Source organism: Halichoeres trimaculatus, unplaced genomic scaffold (genome assembly GCF_033239565.1).
Source record: "Halichoeres trimaculatus isolate MK-OKI-2021-1 unplaced genomic scaffold, fHalTri1.1 fHalTri1_scaffold_18, whole genome shotgun sequence".
Taxonomy (NCBI): Eukaryota; Metazoa; Chordata; class Actinopteri; order Labriformes; family Labridae; genus Halichoeres; species Halichoeres trimaculatus.
The window spans coordinates 23633475-23653163 of NW_027437196.1; the positions used below are offsets into that span (position 1 = coordinate 23633475).

At 40.4% G+C, this 19689-nt stretch overlaps 1 protein-coding gene across 4 annotated transcripts in view; it reads right to left on the reverse strand.

The window, feature by feature from the left end:
• Positions 1–19689, reverse strand: part of ccny (cyclin Y) — a 68716-nt gene that overhangs the window by 16438 nt on the left and 32589 nt on the right. The window contains exons 3-9 of one of the 4 annotated variants that reach the window (XM_074693183.1): positions 7947–8021; positions 4215–4235; positions 3043–3077; positions 2916–2939; positions 2338–2438; positions 2191–2226; positions 67–124 (exon numbers count right to left, since the gene is read on the reverse strand). In XM_074693183.1, coding sequence (XP_074549284.1) covers positions 67–124; positions 2191–2226; positions 2338–2438; positions 2916–2939; positions 3043–3077; positions 4215–4235; positions 7947–8021 — 350 coding nt within the window. The remainder of the gene's footprint in view (positions 1–66; positions 125–2190; positions 2227–2337; positions 2439–2915; positions 2940–3042; positions 3078–4214; positions 4236–7946; positions 8022–19689) is intronic. The other 3 variants (XM_074693184.1, XM_074693185.1, XM_074693186.1) reach the window with 3 other exon arrangements.

The window sequence follows — 19689 nt, forward strand, 5'->3', positions numbered from 1 at the left end:
GCTGATGAGTTTGGACAGCCCTCCAGCTTGCACATAATGGAAATTAATCTTAAAATAAGGCCTTACCGACAGCGGATGCAGCTTCTCGTCGAAAATGTCTAACAACATTCGTCCGTCGACATCTCTGGAATGAAAAACAGAGGGGTTGGTCATCAGAGCGTGATACACACACACAAGGCTGATTTTATATCAAAATGTGACTTTATCCCTTAGAGAGGTCAGTGCTTTAAAATTAGAGAGGGGCTCCAGGGTGTGACGTTCATGAAGATTGATAGTAAAGGAATCTATAGAGGAGGAGGTTTCACTTTAAAGTGTGATTACAAAGGATTTTCACCATGAGGTCAATGTCAGAGGTCACAGCCACACAGTCTTACTTTAAATCTTTTCTACACCTACACATATAGTGCGTCCCAAATCGCATACTTCCATACTTAAATACTCAAAATTTTGAGTATACTGCGTCAAAATGAAAAACAGTATGCATAGTATGCGAGAAATGAGTATGCAAAAGTACCAGGATGATGTACTCAAATCGGCCCGGATTTTGAGTATGCAGCTGTGGACACTTAACGCACTCATTTCATCCTCTGGCAGCAATGTATAAATGTAAGTTATTGATGTTGTTTTTTTACACGTGTCGTTTCCACCAAGCACCATCAGCTGTTGACGTTGTGTATGCGGTGTAACTTGTTTTTGTTTGTTTTGTTCTGCGAATGATAGGCTATGCCAGTGTTTCTCAAATCCGGTCCTGGGGACCCCCTGCCCTGAATGTTTTAGATGTTACCCGACTCCAACACACCTGATTCAAATGATCAGCTTGTCATCAAGCTCTGCTTGAGCCTGATAACGAGCCATTCATTTGAAAAACCTCCCCCAGATTTGCATTTGGACTGTACTTAGACTACTTATATAAAACTAAAGCTCTCCTGCAGAAACTCAACAACTCTCACAGCTGACATCTTTAAATGAATTTATCATGATGTGAAAATGTGAGCGTTCAAAAAACACATCAGGGGACACAAGAGTAGCTTAAAGTTATGGAATGGTGCAGAAAAGACAAAACACGGTGCACAAACATTATTCACATAAAAATTAAAAAAAAAATTGGGGCTAAAAATGTTGTTAGCAGGTCAAAATAGCCTGAATATGAAAAAAAATTGATAAAATCCATACCAAATTCTGTCAAATGTACCGGGTACAGATTCACGTAAAACCAAAAGGTACCATGTTTAGGTAACTAAATGCATCCTTGTGACTGTGAGGGAGTGGAAGAGTAGGGAATTTCCATGCTGGACATGAACACAGCATTGCAATGTTATATATTGAAGAAAAAATAAATTACATTAAAAAAAATATATACTCTATATCAAACAAATTGATATTTTTTTACTTCATTAACACAAAAAGTACCAAAAATTGGTACTGTTGAGCACCGATTGCCAGGTACCGGGCATCAGTACTGTAGCGTTTTAAATGTGAAAAAATAAATCCAAAACCTGATCCTGTTATAGAAACATCCTGACGTGTTTTCAGCATATCGCCCCCTAATGGAGAACATTTTCCTTGGTCAGAAGCAGAGTTTGCTGATGTTTATGCAGCACGGAACACTGAGTGCTACACTTCAACCTATCATCTGGTATCAAGAAACACCTGAGGGACAGGTGAGCTTTGATTATGTTGACTTGTAGTGACAGCGCAATAAACAAGTCATTAAGAGCTGCTGTTCATTTTAACAAAGTTAAAGGTGGCCCTTTTAAAAAAGGTTACATTAGTTTTTATGGCATGTGATATTCATCCACTGGTTGACAATCAGTGTAAACCTGATTTTCAACAGGTAAGGACCAAAAAGATGATTTTTGAAGTATGAGTAATTTAGTAAATGCAGACACTCCTTCACTTCACTTAAAAATGAATCTGTATCATTCGTACTCTGCCTCACAGTACGTCTCAGCACATCTACAGAACTCATTCCTCCACAGAAAGACACCCGGCTCACTCAGGCATCCAGTTCAGTCAGCTATCAGACAAAATGTCACAGTAAGTACCGTGCTCCACATCCCACTGAAACCTTCAGGGGCCAAATGTGACTTTCTTTTTCATGCAATGTTAAGCTTGACTGCAAACTCCTGACACTGATTCCTGATGCAAGGCTGTGAAATTCAGCTGAAGATGTGTGGAAAAGTGTCATACCTGTTCTTTATGTGGTAGTATATTGCGAGGGCTACACTGTGAAGACACAAAAAGACATAAAAGATCAATGGAGAGTTAAACAGAGGAGGAAAATGACCTGTAGAGGAGGAGATATCAGATCATGTGTGGTTAGAGCCGTGTGGTTACCATTTGATGGTGTATTTGAGGTTGGGCTGGCTGACGGTGCTGTCGTCAAGGAATATAGTGGAACATGAGCTGTACTTCCGTCTCACTGGGCCTGGGTGATGCTGAAGTTCACACACAAACACACACAAACACACACAAACGCACATGTATGTCAATATCTATTTCTGTCAATTTGCACTCGGCCTGCTGACAGCGGTAGAAAGTAGGGCACCTGTACGCCCACAAACTAAATCACTGAGTGCTCTGTCAGACTTTGCTGCATGCAGGGATGACATTCAGGATGGAGGGCATCTTTGTAGAAATAAAAACTTTGTTTTAGTGATAAACTTTCATTTTCATACCAAACTTCAGGATAAAAATAAAAAAAATGCATATTTAAATTTCTTGGGGCCACACAAAGATGAACTCCATCCATTTCATTATGAGATGAGAGTGTTGCTGCTACATTTTCCATCTAAAAACTACTTAAATGCTCTCCAGTTTGTTACATATGCACACAACTCTACTTTTCTATGAGCATCAGGTTTGATGAGTGAGAAAAATCATCAAATTGTTGGATTAATTCATTTAGACTTTACCTTATTCTCCGAAATATGTGTAAACTTGCAAAAAGAAAAGTACAAGACAGCAAATTCATAATGAGCAAAACAGGAAAGTTCACATTTGTTCTGCATGTTGTGCTGTTATATCCAGGATTATACTCACATGGTTGATGTAAAGGCTCTTCCGCTTTTCTCGCACTGAAAGAGAAACAAGAGGATGGGTGTCAGAGCTGTCAGCATGCAGTACTCAACCCTCACAGACAGGGAGCAGCATTTATCCAGGGTTTATAAGCTCCCTGTGTCTATAGATTAGATGCAAACATGAGATTAGCAGCTTTTACTGTGATTATCTGACACAGACGATAGTAAACATAAAACCTGTGAAGGGTTTCTTTCTCCTAATGCATGAGAAATTGTGTTTTCAATGTGCTAAAAAGAGGGCAAGGACTTAATGAACCCTCCCTTTGGTCATAATGAGTCTGACTGAAACCAAGCATACAAGAGATGATAAAAGAAAGTGTGTTCTCTTTATTCCATCACATCTGGTTATTTAAATGCTGAATCCACTTGAAGAAAATGGTAATAGTTCAAGCTTCTTTATGCACAGCTGTGAGTCAGAACCATGTCTGTGTGTGTATCCATGCGTGCATCTGTGTTTGTGTTTACTCCAGTTTGGAGAAAACAAAGGTGGAGACAGCACAGACTGGAGCAGATGCAGAGTGCAGCATCAGACACACAGTGACGTAGTGATGCTGTCTGGCACCTTTTATCCTGACACTGTTTATCTCACACCTCACTGACATATATACACACACAGACACACACGCAGACGAACACTCTAATGCATGTGTTTTATCATTTTCCTCCCAGCTGTGGTGACTGAGAGCGCTGCTTTCTAGCAAAAAAAAAAAAGCAGAAGGGTCTAAACCGCGGTAGTCCTAGCTGCTGTGATTTAAAGCCTAATGTTTTCCCCACACATCAGCGTCCACAAATTGAATAATTTTCTAATCAATGTGCTGTGATGGTGGAGCTAAATCACACTCTCACACTCTGATTAACCCTTGATTTTCCTCACTCAGACCTCCTCTGAAGGAATTCTGTGCTGCTGCATTTAAGCAAAAATAAAAAACCAACAGCCCGGCTCAAGCGGCTGCAACCCGTAGATCAACATGCACATTGCCAAAAGACAGACACATAAAAAGACATCATCAGCTCAGCGGAGAAGGCACATCACCTGCTGACAGAGAACAACAAAGCTGGAGACCACATAGAAAGTTGAGCTTGAACACACGGGGAACATACCTGCCTGCTGACCACACACATGTACATGCTTACCTTTCTTGTTGGGCACAGCAACTGAAAAACACAAAGTCCAAGTTGTCTCTATGATTGTTTATGACACAGGTGCACAACTGCCTACACTTTCTGAACAGTGGGGTCTAAATTTAAGGTTTGGTGGTGCTCCTCAAACTGGTTAAGCTATTAAACAGACTGGTTGAGGGTATTTGACCACTGGGGGGAAAGGATTTTGCTCGACGATATATTTTTCCACAATTATCGACGTTAAACAATATTACTGACAATATTATTTTGAGACCAAATTAAACACTTGAATAAAAATAATATATCGTTATAAAGCAATAAACCCTTTCAAACACAATTAAATTTGATTTGTCATGAGTATTTTTTACTATTGTAATGGAATATCAATAACTTTCAATTATCCTAAAATGGAAACAGACAAAAACAATAAAAACAAAATGGTCTCTCGGTTGAAAAAAAAGCACTTGAATAAAAAAAAAAAAGTTAAAGTGCAGCATTTTTTTTTGCGATGTAGCAAACAAAACTTTTTGTCTCCATGTAAACTCTCAGTCATCCAGGTCAGAGTTATTCTGAACGCTCCAAGCTAAGATGACTGGACTATTCAGAGTTTGTGAAGATGCTTCTCCTCTCATCATTGAGGCTTCATCAGCCTCATCCATAACTCTAAACTGTCCAGCTGTCCCGGTTTCTGTTAGCGCACAACATTTTCTGCTGTTCTGTTTGTGTTTACTTTGTCAATCAAACGCCTCAGTGGGCATCGACTGTCGGGATGACGGCTCTACATCTGCAGGTGCAGTTTCTTCTCCAGCTGGGAAAACTGGGTTGAGTGATTGTGTTTTTGGTGGGCATGCAAGTTTCTGGTGTTGTCTTTTTTTGTTGCTGCACACTGGCTTGTCTGTGTTGATGGGCTCAACTTGCTCGGTTTGAACCTGAAATATTTCTACAATGGGGCTGTGGTGTTTCACTTCACAATCATGTTTTTTCCTCCTAATGTCCACTACATTAACATACGTCACCTCTCACGAGCTCACGAGGTTCACTTTGCTGCACCCTGTTTTTGCGCTAGCCTTACGCTAACAGCCCTGCCCCCAGAGACAAAGATTTTGGATGACTGACGAGAAGGTTCACTCCAGTCATTCCGCTACAGTTGGGCCCAGGTGCTAAGAACGATGCAGGGAGTAAACCCTCTTGATACACAGCCTGTTTGGAGGCCAGAGGTGAGGAAATCAAACACGTGCACTGCAAAAACTGAAATCTTATCAAGTGTTTTTGTCTTATTTTCAGTAGAAAATTCCTTTTTAGACTCGATATGAGCCAAATTCACATGACCAACCCAGTAAAATGTCTCGTTGAAAGTTATTTAAGGAAAAAAAATGAGGTCTTGCTCGTAACCAGTAAAAAAATCTGCCAATGGAACAAGAGAAAAGTTACTTGTATTAAGACATTGTTCTAGTCTCAAGGAAATTTTCAAGCAATTTTTTTTTGTTCCATTGGCAGATTTTTTTACTGGTTACAAGCGATTCAAACCTCATTTTTGTACTCTGATAACTTGAAACAAGACATTTTTCTGGATTGATAAGTTGAAAGTGGCTCATATCAAGTATAATAAGACAATTTTTACTTATAAAAAAGACAAAAACACTTGATAAGATTTTCGTTTTTTGCAGTGTGCACATGGCGATATACTGAAGCCAGCAAAATATCGAGTTCATTTTATTTACCGTACGATAAATTGATTTATTGACTATCATCCCAGGCCTAAGTGCAACCTCTTAAAGTTCTCGTTTCTGTCACCGATAGGCTCCTGTTTTTAATGAAAGTGCTCAACAACGCTACAGAAAGGATGCTAACGGAGACAGACCAATCCTTGATCCCATCTTTGCTTTCAAAGATACACAATTTTTATTGTGGTTGTATCTTTGTCTCTTTCACAGTTTAAAGACCTGAACCCCTGATCAATGTGCAGCAGGGTGAGGAGGAACGTTTCCATGTTGCGTCTTCATATGGTGCAAAACAGTTTTGCTCTATGAAGGATATGTTGAGAAAACAGGCCAGCAGACCTTCACACAACTGTTTTCAGGACTAATTAAAGAGCATCAGCAGCAGATATCAGATCAATACACCCACCTTCAGGCTACAAACTCTGCGCCTGAACCAGCTTTCTACCACAGTGAGCAAAGAGAACAATATTAAGCCTCTTATCATCAAAGTAAAGAGATTATGTCAAAACCAAAAAAACCTAATCCTAGAAAAAGGACTTCATCATGTATCAGTTGATTAAAATGTATTACTGTCACTCTGAAAGGCCCAGCCTGCTGCAGGATCTGACAGAAACGATCAAAACACCCCACGGTGACTCAAACGTGAAGTCAGCTGGTGTGGAAATTTTCCACAGAAAGCCTCAACACCAGAGAAAAGTGAACTCTGAGATCTCTGCACAGAAACAACCTGCTCTCCCACAAAGCAGGCGGTGCACGGCAGCATTCGATTGTACCGGTTTGAAGCATGAAAGAGACTTTTAAGACGGTATCTGCAGCTGTTATGGCTTAATGTGCAATCTGTCACATATGGAGACGCTGCTCTCTGAATGAGTGTCTCCGTCAGCAGGTGGTGCATTTATAAAGATCAACAGCAACTGATAAAAAAACAAACATTAAACCTGTCAGTTTAAAGGCAGAGGGACTGTCTCAGAGCCAACAAAGAAACTAAGGACTGTGTGGAGGATCTGTAAGTGATTTGATATTGTTGACAGAAAAACTAGTAAATTCTAAAAAGGTAAACACCATAAATCTAAGAGTGTTTGTAGCTGCAAGCTGTTGATTGTTTCAGGCCATTTTAACTGTCAAATGATGCTTACAGAGTAAAAACTAACACATTTGAGTATCATGACATTATGCCTCAGAATAATGCAGGAAACTCTGACTTATATTTGAGTAACTTCTCACATTTTTGATGGGACAGAAAACAAATGCCTCTTTTTTTTGGGGGGGGTGGGGGGGTGGGGTGGGGGGGGGGGTGTCCTATTATTCTTTTCTTTTTTATCTTCTTTGATTCAAAAAAAGGCCTTGAAATTGATTTTCATTGTGACCCTTGCATTGTAAAAGAGTCTTACCAAAACACAGCCCCACTGAAGGACACAGAATTTCAGAATGCTTTAAAACTTGCAAAACAAATTCTGCAAACTTAACTTTTCTCAAGCAAACCTCAAAGGCATCAGAGCACAAAATACAAAACACTGACCTTCAGTAACTCTTCATCTAACACAACAGAAAGGCAGTTGACAAGAAAGAAAAATCTGAAACTAAAGTCCCTGCTGCCATGTTCAGTTGACTTAAAGAGGGGATAATGTGCCTTAGTTTGAGCTACTGTCTCTTTAAGGCTCCTTGCTCCACAAACCCCCTGCCCTCTGATTGGCCAGCCCTCTGGAGGCCTGTCAGGGCAGAGCTGTGGGCAGACCTTGGTGTATTGGGCCCACTTTTCCAACATGATCCTAGTGTGATGACCTCATCATTTTAGCACGTCTTGTGTAGATCTGGTGTTATTGTTAGAATTAACTGTTTTGATCAGTTTACAGACAGATTCAGGGATTTCTACAACATATGAAGCTGTAGCAGCTGGTAAACCTGCACATGTTTAAAAGGTTTTTGTCTTCTATTTTTTGGTTGGCTAGTCTTCAAAAAGCTTTGGCTGTTATGGAGTTTAGTTATAAGAGCTTCATGTTAGTGCATCTACATTGAGGCTCACCATCAGTCTGTGACTTGCTGAGGAAGATGGTGCTGGCTCGAGGATGATCTGAGGGGTTGTACTCCATCGGCAGATCTGAAAAACATAACAGAAAAAAAACATGTAAGCTTCAAAGGCATAAATAAAAGTTTGTATTTGAAGAGTTTGAGCCCTGATTTGAAAAACTAGGCCATATTCCTTAAAAAAAAACAGTTTATCTCAGAGTTTTGTATGTGAATCATTTCCTGCGGATCTGCAGTGTTTTACAATCTGGAAATCCAAAGACAACAGCAGCTTTAAGCAACACAAACACAGTGTAATGATGCTTAACCATGACACTTTGCAAACACTGGTGCCTGTAATCTTTTACTTTCAACTTTAAGTGCATGTTATTTGCTTTAGGGTCAACCACCGTTCTTGTACTGGACTGAACTGCATGGAAAAACAATCAGCCAGCAGACAGCGTCCTGCAGCAGCGCTGTGTAAACGCCTGTTTGTAAATCGATGTGCTGAACAAACACTGCACAAAGATATAGATTTGTTTTAGATCATTGTGTGTACACAGATACCCGGCACTGGAGACAAATAGCAACAGAAACTGCAATAAAGCACAAGAGGAAGATCTTTAAGGGTTGGATGAGGTGTTGAACTGACGCTGCCAAAAAGTGTTCCCTTTCACAAAAAAACCCTGATTACAGTTTCTAAAGCAAGGTCAGGAAAGTACAGCTTGAGACTTGTTCAATGCGTGTTCAAAAGAGGGAAATGAGATGAAACTTTCTGCAGATCAAGTCGGATTTGTGTTAGCATTTACTTTTTAAGGTTTTAAATTTTCATCCACAACTTGTATTTCCACTGATTAAGTAACATAAAAAGGCTTAATCAGACAAAGAAACATAGTTATTTTAAGGTAACAATGACTAAAATCCCAAGATCATTCCATGATTTGTCTTGCTACTCTTAACACCCTAATTTTCAGACGTTTAACCAAAAGGTCTTAACGCCTGAAATACACCAGATAGGTCTGCAGTGTGACTCCATTGCACTGCATCTTTGTCAACTCACTCCGGCTGCGTGTTCAGTCTGACAAGCTGCATGACTGACAGACAGCTGGAGTCACAGACCGAGGAGTTCCTGTGCTTCCCTCTTCATTGATAAGTCTCCCGTTATTCATGTTGGGCTGTAAAACCTCAAACCTGTTGACTCCTGGGGCCTGTACTACGACGCTGGATAAGTTCTTAGAGAGAAAACTTCCTGGACAAGTTTCGGGTTTTCCATACTATGAATGTGGATCTCTTTTTATCCACACGTTGCCCCACTAACTGATGCTGAACGCCAAACCTGGTCTGGAGCAGGTTAAGTACCAGGATAAGAGCTCATGGGGTGTGACACACCGCCCGCTGACCAATCGGTTCTCTCAGGCGGGCATGAAAGACCGCTCAGTCACCAATTTGCTCAGCCGGAGTGAAGTCCTCCGGCACGGACCACCCCCTGTCTTTTTGGACCAACATTTTTTCTTTTGGGCTGTGAACAAACAATATCTTACTGATCATCATAACTGAGACATTGTCAGGGAAAAGTAGAAATGTGTGCAAATTGAATCTTTCATACTGACCACTTTGAAGGATGTTTTTATATTTATTTTTATTTGCTCCCACGTCCTTTTATCCCCACTGCTATTGCATCTGCAATACAAACTGCCTATAATGAGCGTTTTCCTTGGGATTTGTAGGAAAGTGGACTCTTTCTAATTATGAGGTTGGATATGATGCTGATCACACACACACACACACACACACTGACTGACAACATGAATGAAAAAGGACCTGACTGCCCTTGTCGTCACATGATGAGATGGGTCTATTAATATCAGCATTTTTGAAATTTACACATTCACAGAGTCAGCGATTTTTTCCCAGCAATCCCTCCGGCTTCTCGCGGCCGCAGTCGTGTTGCTCCTGGTCTGGATAATACTGTGGTACTCCTCGTATTTTCGCAGTTTTATTTGCTGCTCCTCCGCCTTAAAGTAGGCTGCTCTCTTCTCCATTGAAAATACTGCGGGGCCTCTAACCACGCCCATTTCATGTGTGCACGCACAGATCCCAGCTGGATTCACTTATCCAGTTGATAACGAGCTTCGTAGTACAGCAGATCTGGATGACGAAGATCCGGTGAAGTTCAGCGAGTTGCCGCAGAGTTATCCTGGATGACTTAATCCAGCTTTGTAGTACAGGCCTCTGGTCTGGCTCTGCTCATTATGTTCGTTCATCATCGTAGTCAAGCTAAAAAGGAACTGATTTTGACACTGTTTGTTTTATTTTAAAAGTCTCTAGGTGTTGCGTCACAGCTATAGACTGTAGAGTGGACAGTGTGGCTCCGCCATTTACCATTGCACGGTTTTGAGGCCAAAATACACCTGTAACAGGCGCAGCCATTGGTGACAGTTGTGCAGCCAGAGTCTGCGCAGTAGAGACTGTGAGGGATTCTGGGAGAATCTGAGCGGAGCCGAGTGACTATATATATTCTTTTTTTTTGAGAGTTTAATCACTTCTTGACTCTACCTCCAGACATATTTTATAATGTCCGAAAAAAATACGTAAAGCCTCGTTTTTAGCATCTTAGAACTAATGAAAACAAAACTTTTCAGAAAAAAGAGGACCTGAATACAATGCAGCAAAATGATGTCTTCAAATCACCAAAACAAGGGACGTGAAAAACATTTCTACGAGGTGTATTAATTTTTAAAGTTTGATCACAGCCCATCTGGAATGACTGGAGAGCTGGATTTTTTGACCTATACTGCAGGGAGCCACCAGGGGGAGCAGTTTCTGTGGCGACCTCACTTGCGCGGGCTGAGCAAGATTATGTCCATTTTTTTTTTAACAATTTATGGTCACAGCTTTAAGGTTGACACATTGACTGGAATGAAACCTATTTGTTTCATTTACGATAATTGAATGGAGACGCACTGCAGACACATCTGGTGTATTTTAGCTGTAAGTCTCCTTTTCCAAAAAATGGATGGATGGATTGGTCAGTGATGGAAAAATAGCATTGCCAAGAAAAGCAGTGCTCCAACTATTTTAACTGAGAGAAAAAACGGATGCTAAGACTGATTTTTTTTACCCTTAGGATGGTGAGTGCTGAAAGCTTTAAACTGCAGTAGTTTTTAAGATGATGGACTGAGGCCATTACACTGATTATAATATAATCTAGATGTAGCCTCGTCCCTGTTAAAGTCCAGTGTGCAGAGACATGGTTAGGAATAAATTTACAGGCAGAGCCTGGGTTTAGACGGTTCCCTGCAGCAGCCGAGCTATGAGCTCATATTTATGGTCTATGAGGGACATAAAACCTGCAGTGTTTGAACAGTGGATCAGTATAATACCTTCAGCCTGACGTGAACTTTAAGGCAACCAGGTGAGTTAATTCAATATCCTGAACAAGCTCAGATGAATCATTTGTTGACAGAAGGTGAGGGTCAATACTTTGTCCACATCCAGGTTAATCATTGATCAAAGCTGTGACACTTACGTCTGCTAAAAGGAAAAGTAAATAATGACACCATATAACCCCTCACTTCTCTCTCTCTCACACACACACATATATAAAACAAAAAGTAACAATGAGCAGTTTCCTGGTTTCTTGGATGATGTAAGTGAAACAGGAAGGGTCAGAAAGGACCAACACCCAGACGGGAGAGGTGCCAGGAGACAGAGAAAGAGGAAGAGTGACAGGCTGATAATGGCAGAGGAAAAGGACAAGAGGGCAGAAAATGAAGAGATGAGAGTGACAGATTTGTAAAATGACTGACAGAAAGAGAGCAGGCGGCAGGGAACAGAACAATAAGGGCAGAAAATGGCAAAAGAAAATGGAGAACGGCAGAGGAGAAATGAGAAAGTGGAGACAGAGGACAATAAAAAATGAGAGCAAAGAGTCGGCGCTTGATAAAAAGTAAAAGGCAATAAAATCTGGAATAATTGCTTTCAGAGCTAAATTACTTTTCAACATAAGAGGAAAAATTCACTTTAAAGGATTATTTAAATAAATGAAATGACCTCAGCTCAAAGGATCCACAGGAACCTCAAAATTGCCGCAACCAAACTAAAAACAAGCACTTTCAAATGATCAGAGAAATTCTCTGTTAGTAGGAAATGGGGTATACCAAGCAAATACTCATACCGTGAAGTGATTTTTAATCATGTATCTAAGACGCAGCAAAATGGCTCTAAAAACAAGCTGCAGAAAAGATCTGAGACTGTTTTTTTGCAGGAAATGTTTGTGATTTCACCCGATGCTCAAGCAAACAGAGTTGCCCTGATACAAGAAGCAGTTGAACTGAGGATAACGATTTAAAAACAGAAACACTCAGCTGAAAAACTAAGGTGTCAGAGGCCTTAAGTTCAGATATTTTACCTTACTCTGGTGTCTGTTTATGCCTGACGGGAAACGGGGGGGGGACTAAGAGGTAAGGATGCATCTAAGAAAAGGTCACTTTGCAGCCAGCTTCTCTTTAAAACCAGGAACATTTCTCATGTTTAATGAGACGAAATGCAGCACTAAATGTTCTCTCCATGCGCCGCTTACTGCTGCTGCTTTTTTATAGTATAAAGGTTACACCACAGCCGCGGCCATTGTGTCCAAATCCTTTTGAACTTCTGTCTTATTGTGTTCGAGAGCCACTTGAAGAGCCTCAAAGGACACAAACACACACACACACCTCTCACACAAACACACACAGCCATGATGAAGGAGGAAGAGACACACAGCGCTGAATAAAAGATGTGTGTGTGGGAAGAAGGAAAGGAAGAGGAGACCTGGAGGAGGACTAATGATGCTGCACACTGTTAGTGAAGAATACACACATTACACACTCACCTATACATCTGCAAAACACACCTCAGTAATAAGAAGCTGCTCAATTTTCATTGTACTGTGAGTGAGAAATATAGGTACCTATAACACTGCTTTCCTTCACCCTGAGAAGACAGCCCTCCTCCTGACAGCTGGAGCACATAACTTTGTTACAGCAGAAATAAAATCAAAACTAAAGAAGTTAGAGTGTTCGCTCTCTGTGAAAAGTTGATGCTGATAATATTCACAAAAGCACCTTATACCTGTGTCTGTGACACCATTACACACCGTCAGCAGGGTTCATGTAGCAGGAGGCTGCTTCTGCATAATCCAGTTCAAACTAACCTACAAAGTAGAACAGGCAGAGTATGAATTAAAAAAAACAACTTTGACTCTTAGGGATACAAAGAATGAGAGGTCACTCTGGTAAATGACTTTACAACAAGCAAAAGTAAAATCTCAGAAGTTGTCGTGGTATTGCAGAAAAAAAATATCTGAGCACTGTATCTGAGCACTGACAATAGACTTGAGTGGAAATGCAACTCTAAGTACATCGACAAGAAAGGTCTGCGCAGACTCTACTTCTTAAGGAAGCTGAGATCTTTCAACGTCTGTACCAAAATGTTGCACATCTTCTATAAGTCTGTTGTTGAAAGTGCAATCAGCTTCGCAGCGGTCTGCTGGGGCAGCATCAGAACCAGAGACTTGAAGAGAATCAACAAACTGATCAAGAAAGCTGCTTCTGTGCTTGGAGTAACTCTGGAGATGCTGGAGCTGATCGTCCAAAAAAGAATAGTGCACAAGCTGATGAAGATAATGGAGGACTCTCCACACCCTCTCCACAACACGGTGATGAGACAGAAGAGTGTGTTCAGTGAGAGGCTTCTTCAGGTCCGATATAAGACTAAGAGGTACAGAAGATCATTCCTGCCAGCAGCCATCAGCCTCATGAACAAAGTACAGAATTAATTATTGTTATTATCGTTATTATTATTATTGAACAAAATCTGAACTACTACAATCCTGAATTTCCCTTTGGGATAAATAAAGTATTTTTCATTTCATGTCGTTATGATAAGTTCATCATAAAGTCATTTCAGAGCTCTCCTAAGGAGGTCTCAGCTGGTTATGAGACAAAGTGACAGTTAAATCGAAACCTTTTTATGACCTTAAGACTATCAGGAAGTTGACTGACCATATCTTTATTGCATTTCTTGCTGTCTGTGAGCCCTGTGAGGGGGTTTGGTATCAGACTGGTTGTCAGCTTGCTGCAAAACAAACTTTACATCCATTTTTTACAGTAAATATTTACAATGAGTGTTAAGTTTGACTGTTAAAAAACAATCTTGAAGAACATTTTGTCAGAAAGTATGCACATGTACAGGAGATGGTCTACAAAAAATCAACAGCTTTCATTTTTTTTAAAGGGGGCACCAATATCAATCAGTGAATTTACATGCAGCATGAGAAATCCGACTATGAGCCTAGTCAGCACGAGATCAGACTATAACAACACATGTAAACAGCTTAGTCAAATTAAGAACAGACTGAGCATGGCTTGATCCATACATGTAGATACTGCACTTGCTAACAGATTGGCAGGTCGCAGTACACCTCTAAATTCATTGCAAGCAAACTTCACTGAGAAGAAGAAGTAGATGACCACGATAAATAGGGTCACGGCTCTCCGACACAACAAACAAACACCATGGCAACAGAGAGCAACAAGTCTGGTGGAGAGCGGAGGAAAAAACCTTTTGATGCAGCACAAAGAACTGAACATTCTAAAATTCATGGATGGGAGAAACACACCAAAGGGTGATCTGTTTAAACTAGGTCTAAATGCACACAATATGGCACAGTGCCACCTATCAAAGTGGCGTGAGATGTTCTCAGCCAGGAATCTGACTAAATCCCCTCCTGTGACTTCACAATCGAGCTATTACCTTAGTCGGACCGCTGTACGCATGTGAATGTACGGAGTGTGTTTTCGGAATTGATGAGACAAGATCAATGGAAAAACTGCATATTAACTGGACTTGAGATTCAACTTTAATGCTTTTTTTAAATTATTAAATTTCATTGACTAACTTAGCATTTCACTTGCACAGCACAAGGGATTAGAAGTATCTGGAATTTTCTTCAAAACTTGACTTTACAACTTGCAATACTTTGGGTTTAATGAGTTTGTATTTGAAAATTAATTGACCAATTACATTAGTAGTAGACGTTAAACTTCATCATGTAAAATCCAGAGTTTTTTTAAACATTATTTTGTTCCTTAAATTCTGAGCTGTTTTCAGAACAATCTGTTTTTAACGTTTATTTTGGAAATACTATGACAAAGGTTACATTGTTTTTTATTTTGTTAACTGATAAAATCTGATGACTTAAATTTGAAAGTGTATTGCTGAACATGTAGGACCTTTTTGTGTCCTTTCCTTAGTTACTGTCTTCATTGTATGTTCTATGAGCTTTAATGTGCTTGTGTTTGGGGTCTATTGGGCTTTTCATTCTGTATGCCTTTCTTAGTGTTTTTATTTCGCTGTACTGAGCAGCACTTCTTGTTGGGCAAATCTGTTGCTTTCTGACATGAGATACATCAAAAAAGTTGATTTGTCAGAGTGGAATCCAGGATGACATTACAGCTGGAATTGATTTAAAGCTTCCTAAAATATGACATCAGCACTGGCAAAAGTATCGTCCCAGACCCTGGCGTAGTCGCCCTTGGTCAGGGGTTTATGGTTTGTATCCTGTGATGTCACTTTTCTAACACAGGAAACTGAACGTCCTCAGACTCAGGGAGTGTCCCTCTGGATGGCTGGTTTCAGTGACCTTTAGTGCAGTCCCACCCTCCCCCAGATCTCTCCCTTTCTCCAACCTGGTGAAGTCGAAAAGCACCCAACTTCCTGTGTTTCAGGAAGTAGAGAGGAAATGCAGTTAGGGGAGGAGGTTACACATTGTTAGGAAGGCCAACTGAACAATGAGCAATGTGTGCAGGGAGAAGGTCAGCATGTGGATTCAAGTTCCAGCATTTACACTTCTTCAGAAACACAGCTGAACACATATAAAGACACCTTGAGAAGGACGGACGGAGGAAACAAAAGATGCACACTAAAGCAGCAAAAAGCTGCTCTTCTTTCCTTTGTTACCGTCTGATGAATGAACACACCTCTGACCCCGAGGCAAGCTAGGGACCCATTCACATGTTCAACTGAAGGCAAAGGAAATCCATCATGGAGGCATTGTCCTGTCTGAGGTGGTCATGTAGTCGAGCAAAATCCTACCATACAAGCGGTGTGATGATCTATATGTTCAGACATCTATAAACCATCAGAAACTGGAATAAAGACGCTGATTTTCCTTATTTTTTCTTACTAATCAAACATAAGTCTGGTTATTAGAGGCTCAGCTGTATTTAGATTGGTTTGCATAAACTTATACATTTCCCAGCATGTCACCTTTTCTAAACTCCTGATGATGGGATGTTAAACAAGGCTGCCTAGACATGCTTCTTCCGAGCAACAATATGCAGCCTGAGCTGAAAAATGACCCTGTATCACCGACTGTGCACAAAGCAAAGTGGTTGCTGACATTTTGCATTATGTTTAAAAATTGGTGTTAAGATTTGCTCCTTAAGCTCCTTACACTCACAACAAAAACACAAATAACTTTGTGATAAACATCAAAGGTCCCTCAGGTGGGAACAGTAAGCACAGAACAGATTCTTGTATCTCTCAGAAGCAGAAACTAGTTAGTATGTAAAGTATGTAAAGTCCAATGACTGTTGTGATAGTGCCTGCCTGTTATGTTTTCTCTTGCTGTTACTTCACTCTGTGCCATAATCATCTGTCATGGTGTTCCCAAATTTTAGTACCAAATAACTAGGGCTGTCACTTACACACATAAATTAGATTAATTAATTACACCGCTAATTAACCTGATTGTCTCATTGGCTGCCAGCCATTTTCAGCACACCACACACCAAAACTACCAAAGAAGAGTAGACTCTCTTCTTTTATGTCTCTCTTCCTGTTTCTGATCAAAAAATCAGACAAAATGTACTTTTTTAGATCATGCTCGTCTCGGGCGCACCATCCTTTGATCATCTCTATGATTTCTGAACTACTGCGACACATCTTCAGTTGGAGTGTGAGCTGCCTAAACTTTTCTGACTTGCAGCGTCTCTCTATACCTCTGTCTTCTCACATCTTCTCCTCATATCCATGCTGATCTCTCATCCAAAGAGCGCACCGCTCTCACCCACAGTAGTTTACGAGCAGGATTTTAATTGACAAGCTCCTCCAGATCTACCTCTCCCCGGCTGAAAAACACAATTTACTTCTATAGACACAGTAAACAGTTGCACAACGTCAATGGCGGCCAACACGGACATTTGATACTGACCAGTTGAAAAAAAAAGGTATTTATAGATCTTCTCTTCTTCCTGTATTCATTTGATTAGTCATGCTCTACAATTTTGTGATGTCCGAGAATTCAAGTTCTTGATCTAGGGACCTTAATCAGATATGAGATTAAAATGTGATTAATCAGATTAATTAGTTAAAAATCCTGTTATTAATAAGATACATTTTTTAAATCACCTGACAGCACTATAAATAACATTTAAAAAATCAAAAACTCAAAAAAGTGAATTCATAGACATAAATCTGCATGCTGAGATCTAACAACACCAGCAACATGCTTAATAACACTGCATCTGATATTCATATGTCCCATCTGCCAACACAGACGAGGCAGAGTTTTTGATCTGTAATGCAGCTAGTCATTAGGAGGCGCTCTAATTTTGTGGCCACACTTCTTGGGTCTGTCATGACATCCTTTTTTTTTTTTTTTTTTCTTTTTTTACAAAGTCTTGGATTGAGACAGTGATTCCTGAGTTCCTGCCAAACATCTTCTACCCTGAAGACATGTTGGAAACTCTCCACAAGTTGGCACCCAGGAGGCATCTTACCCTGATGTTGAACTTCTCTTGGGTCTCTTTTTCAGACTCAAAGCAGCAGCAGGAGTGACTTCCCTCCCACTAAACATTTTTCTAGCAAAACCGTGGGCAACTAATTTTAGCCAAAACCCCTGACTATTTTTGAGGGTCAGATTTCTCCTCTTTTTCTTCTTTGTTTAAATGTTTGCGCAGAAAGATGAGATGATTCTACGTCTGTAAATGTGAGGTTAAACTCTGGTTACACCCCGTCATTAACCTGACTGTACGAATACAGAGAAAATGATCCCAGATCACTTCTCTTTAGGAGAGTATAAGTAATTAAGATTAATTGAAATATGCCTTTACAGAAGATCAGACTGAATAAGCAGCTTATCTTGCCTACATTCAGTGTTTGCATTTCAGAGATCCACATTTTAAGCTCTGTCAGAACGGTGTATATTTAGCAACAACTGTAGATATCACCGACTCAATTTTAAGACCTTAAGGCTTCGACTGTCTGGAATAGACATGTTAATCTATTCCTTCATGGTGAATGTTAATCACAGTCAAGGTCGCTGCTGTTTTGATCTCCTTGTTTAGAGCCATAAAAACACAGATCACATCTTAACCACCGTGAGGAAACTGGTGCATTTCATACTGCTGTTTTTCTGAGAGGAATATCTGTCTTACTGCGGTTAGCTGTTAGCTGGCGTGGTGCCTGGCTGCCCTCTGAGTCCGTCATGAGGGAGGCTTCGAGGGTTTAAACATCAGCTCAGACAGGAAGGCCCTTTGCTGATTCCTGGCCTCCCTGCTGAGGAGCCAGCCGGAGGGGATCCAGATGGTGCAGCCCGGCACCGCCCGGCTGTCAGCAGCATGCTATCAAACAGGACGCCCACACGGTAAAGATAAGACGCACACAGCACATCTTGTATTGGGAGTGTTTGAGGAGAGAGCACATACTGTGGCTGCTGTTTGAAAATAGATCGGTTTGAAGGAACACTGTGTTGCATGGTGGCGGTTCAAGTGATGCTGGGCACTATTTCTGCAACTTCATTACTCACTGATTGGCTGCTACTGGGAATGATGTAATCTGGCTGGGTCCAGTGATGACTGAAGACTTCAGAGCTGAGATTCACTTGCAAAGAAATTCTTGTATTTTAAATCACTGGACTGATTTTAGATGTTTATATCAAGCGGGGATGTTCGATACCACTTGTTTTTCAGACAGATACCAGTACGAGTACTCCCTCTTGAGAACTCATTGATACTGAGTACTGATATCACTGGTACATAAAATTAAAATTAACACTGACAGATCATTTTAAACAAAGTGCATAGTAACTCTGTCATTAAGTCAAAAAAAAAAACACAAACAACACTCTCCTAGTTTGCGATTTGTTTTTGAAAAATTAACAAAAGTGCAAAATTAAGCTAACAATTGTCAGAGTTTAAGTTTTTTTTCAAATAAATTGAGGTGTAAAATAAAAACTATTAAATCTTCCTTGTTCATTCATGTTGTCAAACAGAACCTGTTGCACATTTGCCGTGGTGTCAAACTGAAGCAATGTAGCAACCCCTACTGTCAGGGAGGACTTACTTGACTCAATATATTTTTGCCTTGAGTATTGGCAGCCTCCATGAGTGCAAGTATCTTGAAATAAGGCTGGTATTGACTTAATATCAATACTTGCCCATCCCTAGTATCTAAGGCCCCGTTTACACAACAACGTTTCATCTGAAAACGCCAAAACGCTGTGAAAACGCAGTGAAAAAAATCTGCTTTTACACAGAAACGCTGATGGACTGAAAACGCTGTAGCAAGTATGCCAGGCCTGTAGATGGTGCCATAACTGTCTTGTCCAGAAGCCACTTTTGGGAGATTTCCACTGAAGTAGAGTTGAGCCAGTCATCTGGTGTATTGGGGAATACTAAGAACTAAAGTGGAGCAAAAGATGCACATTTTGTTGAAAG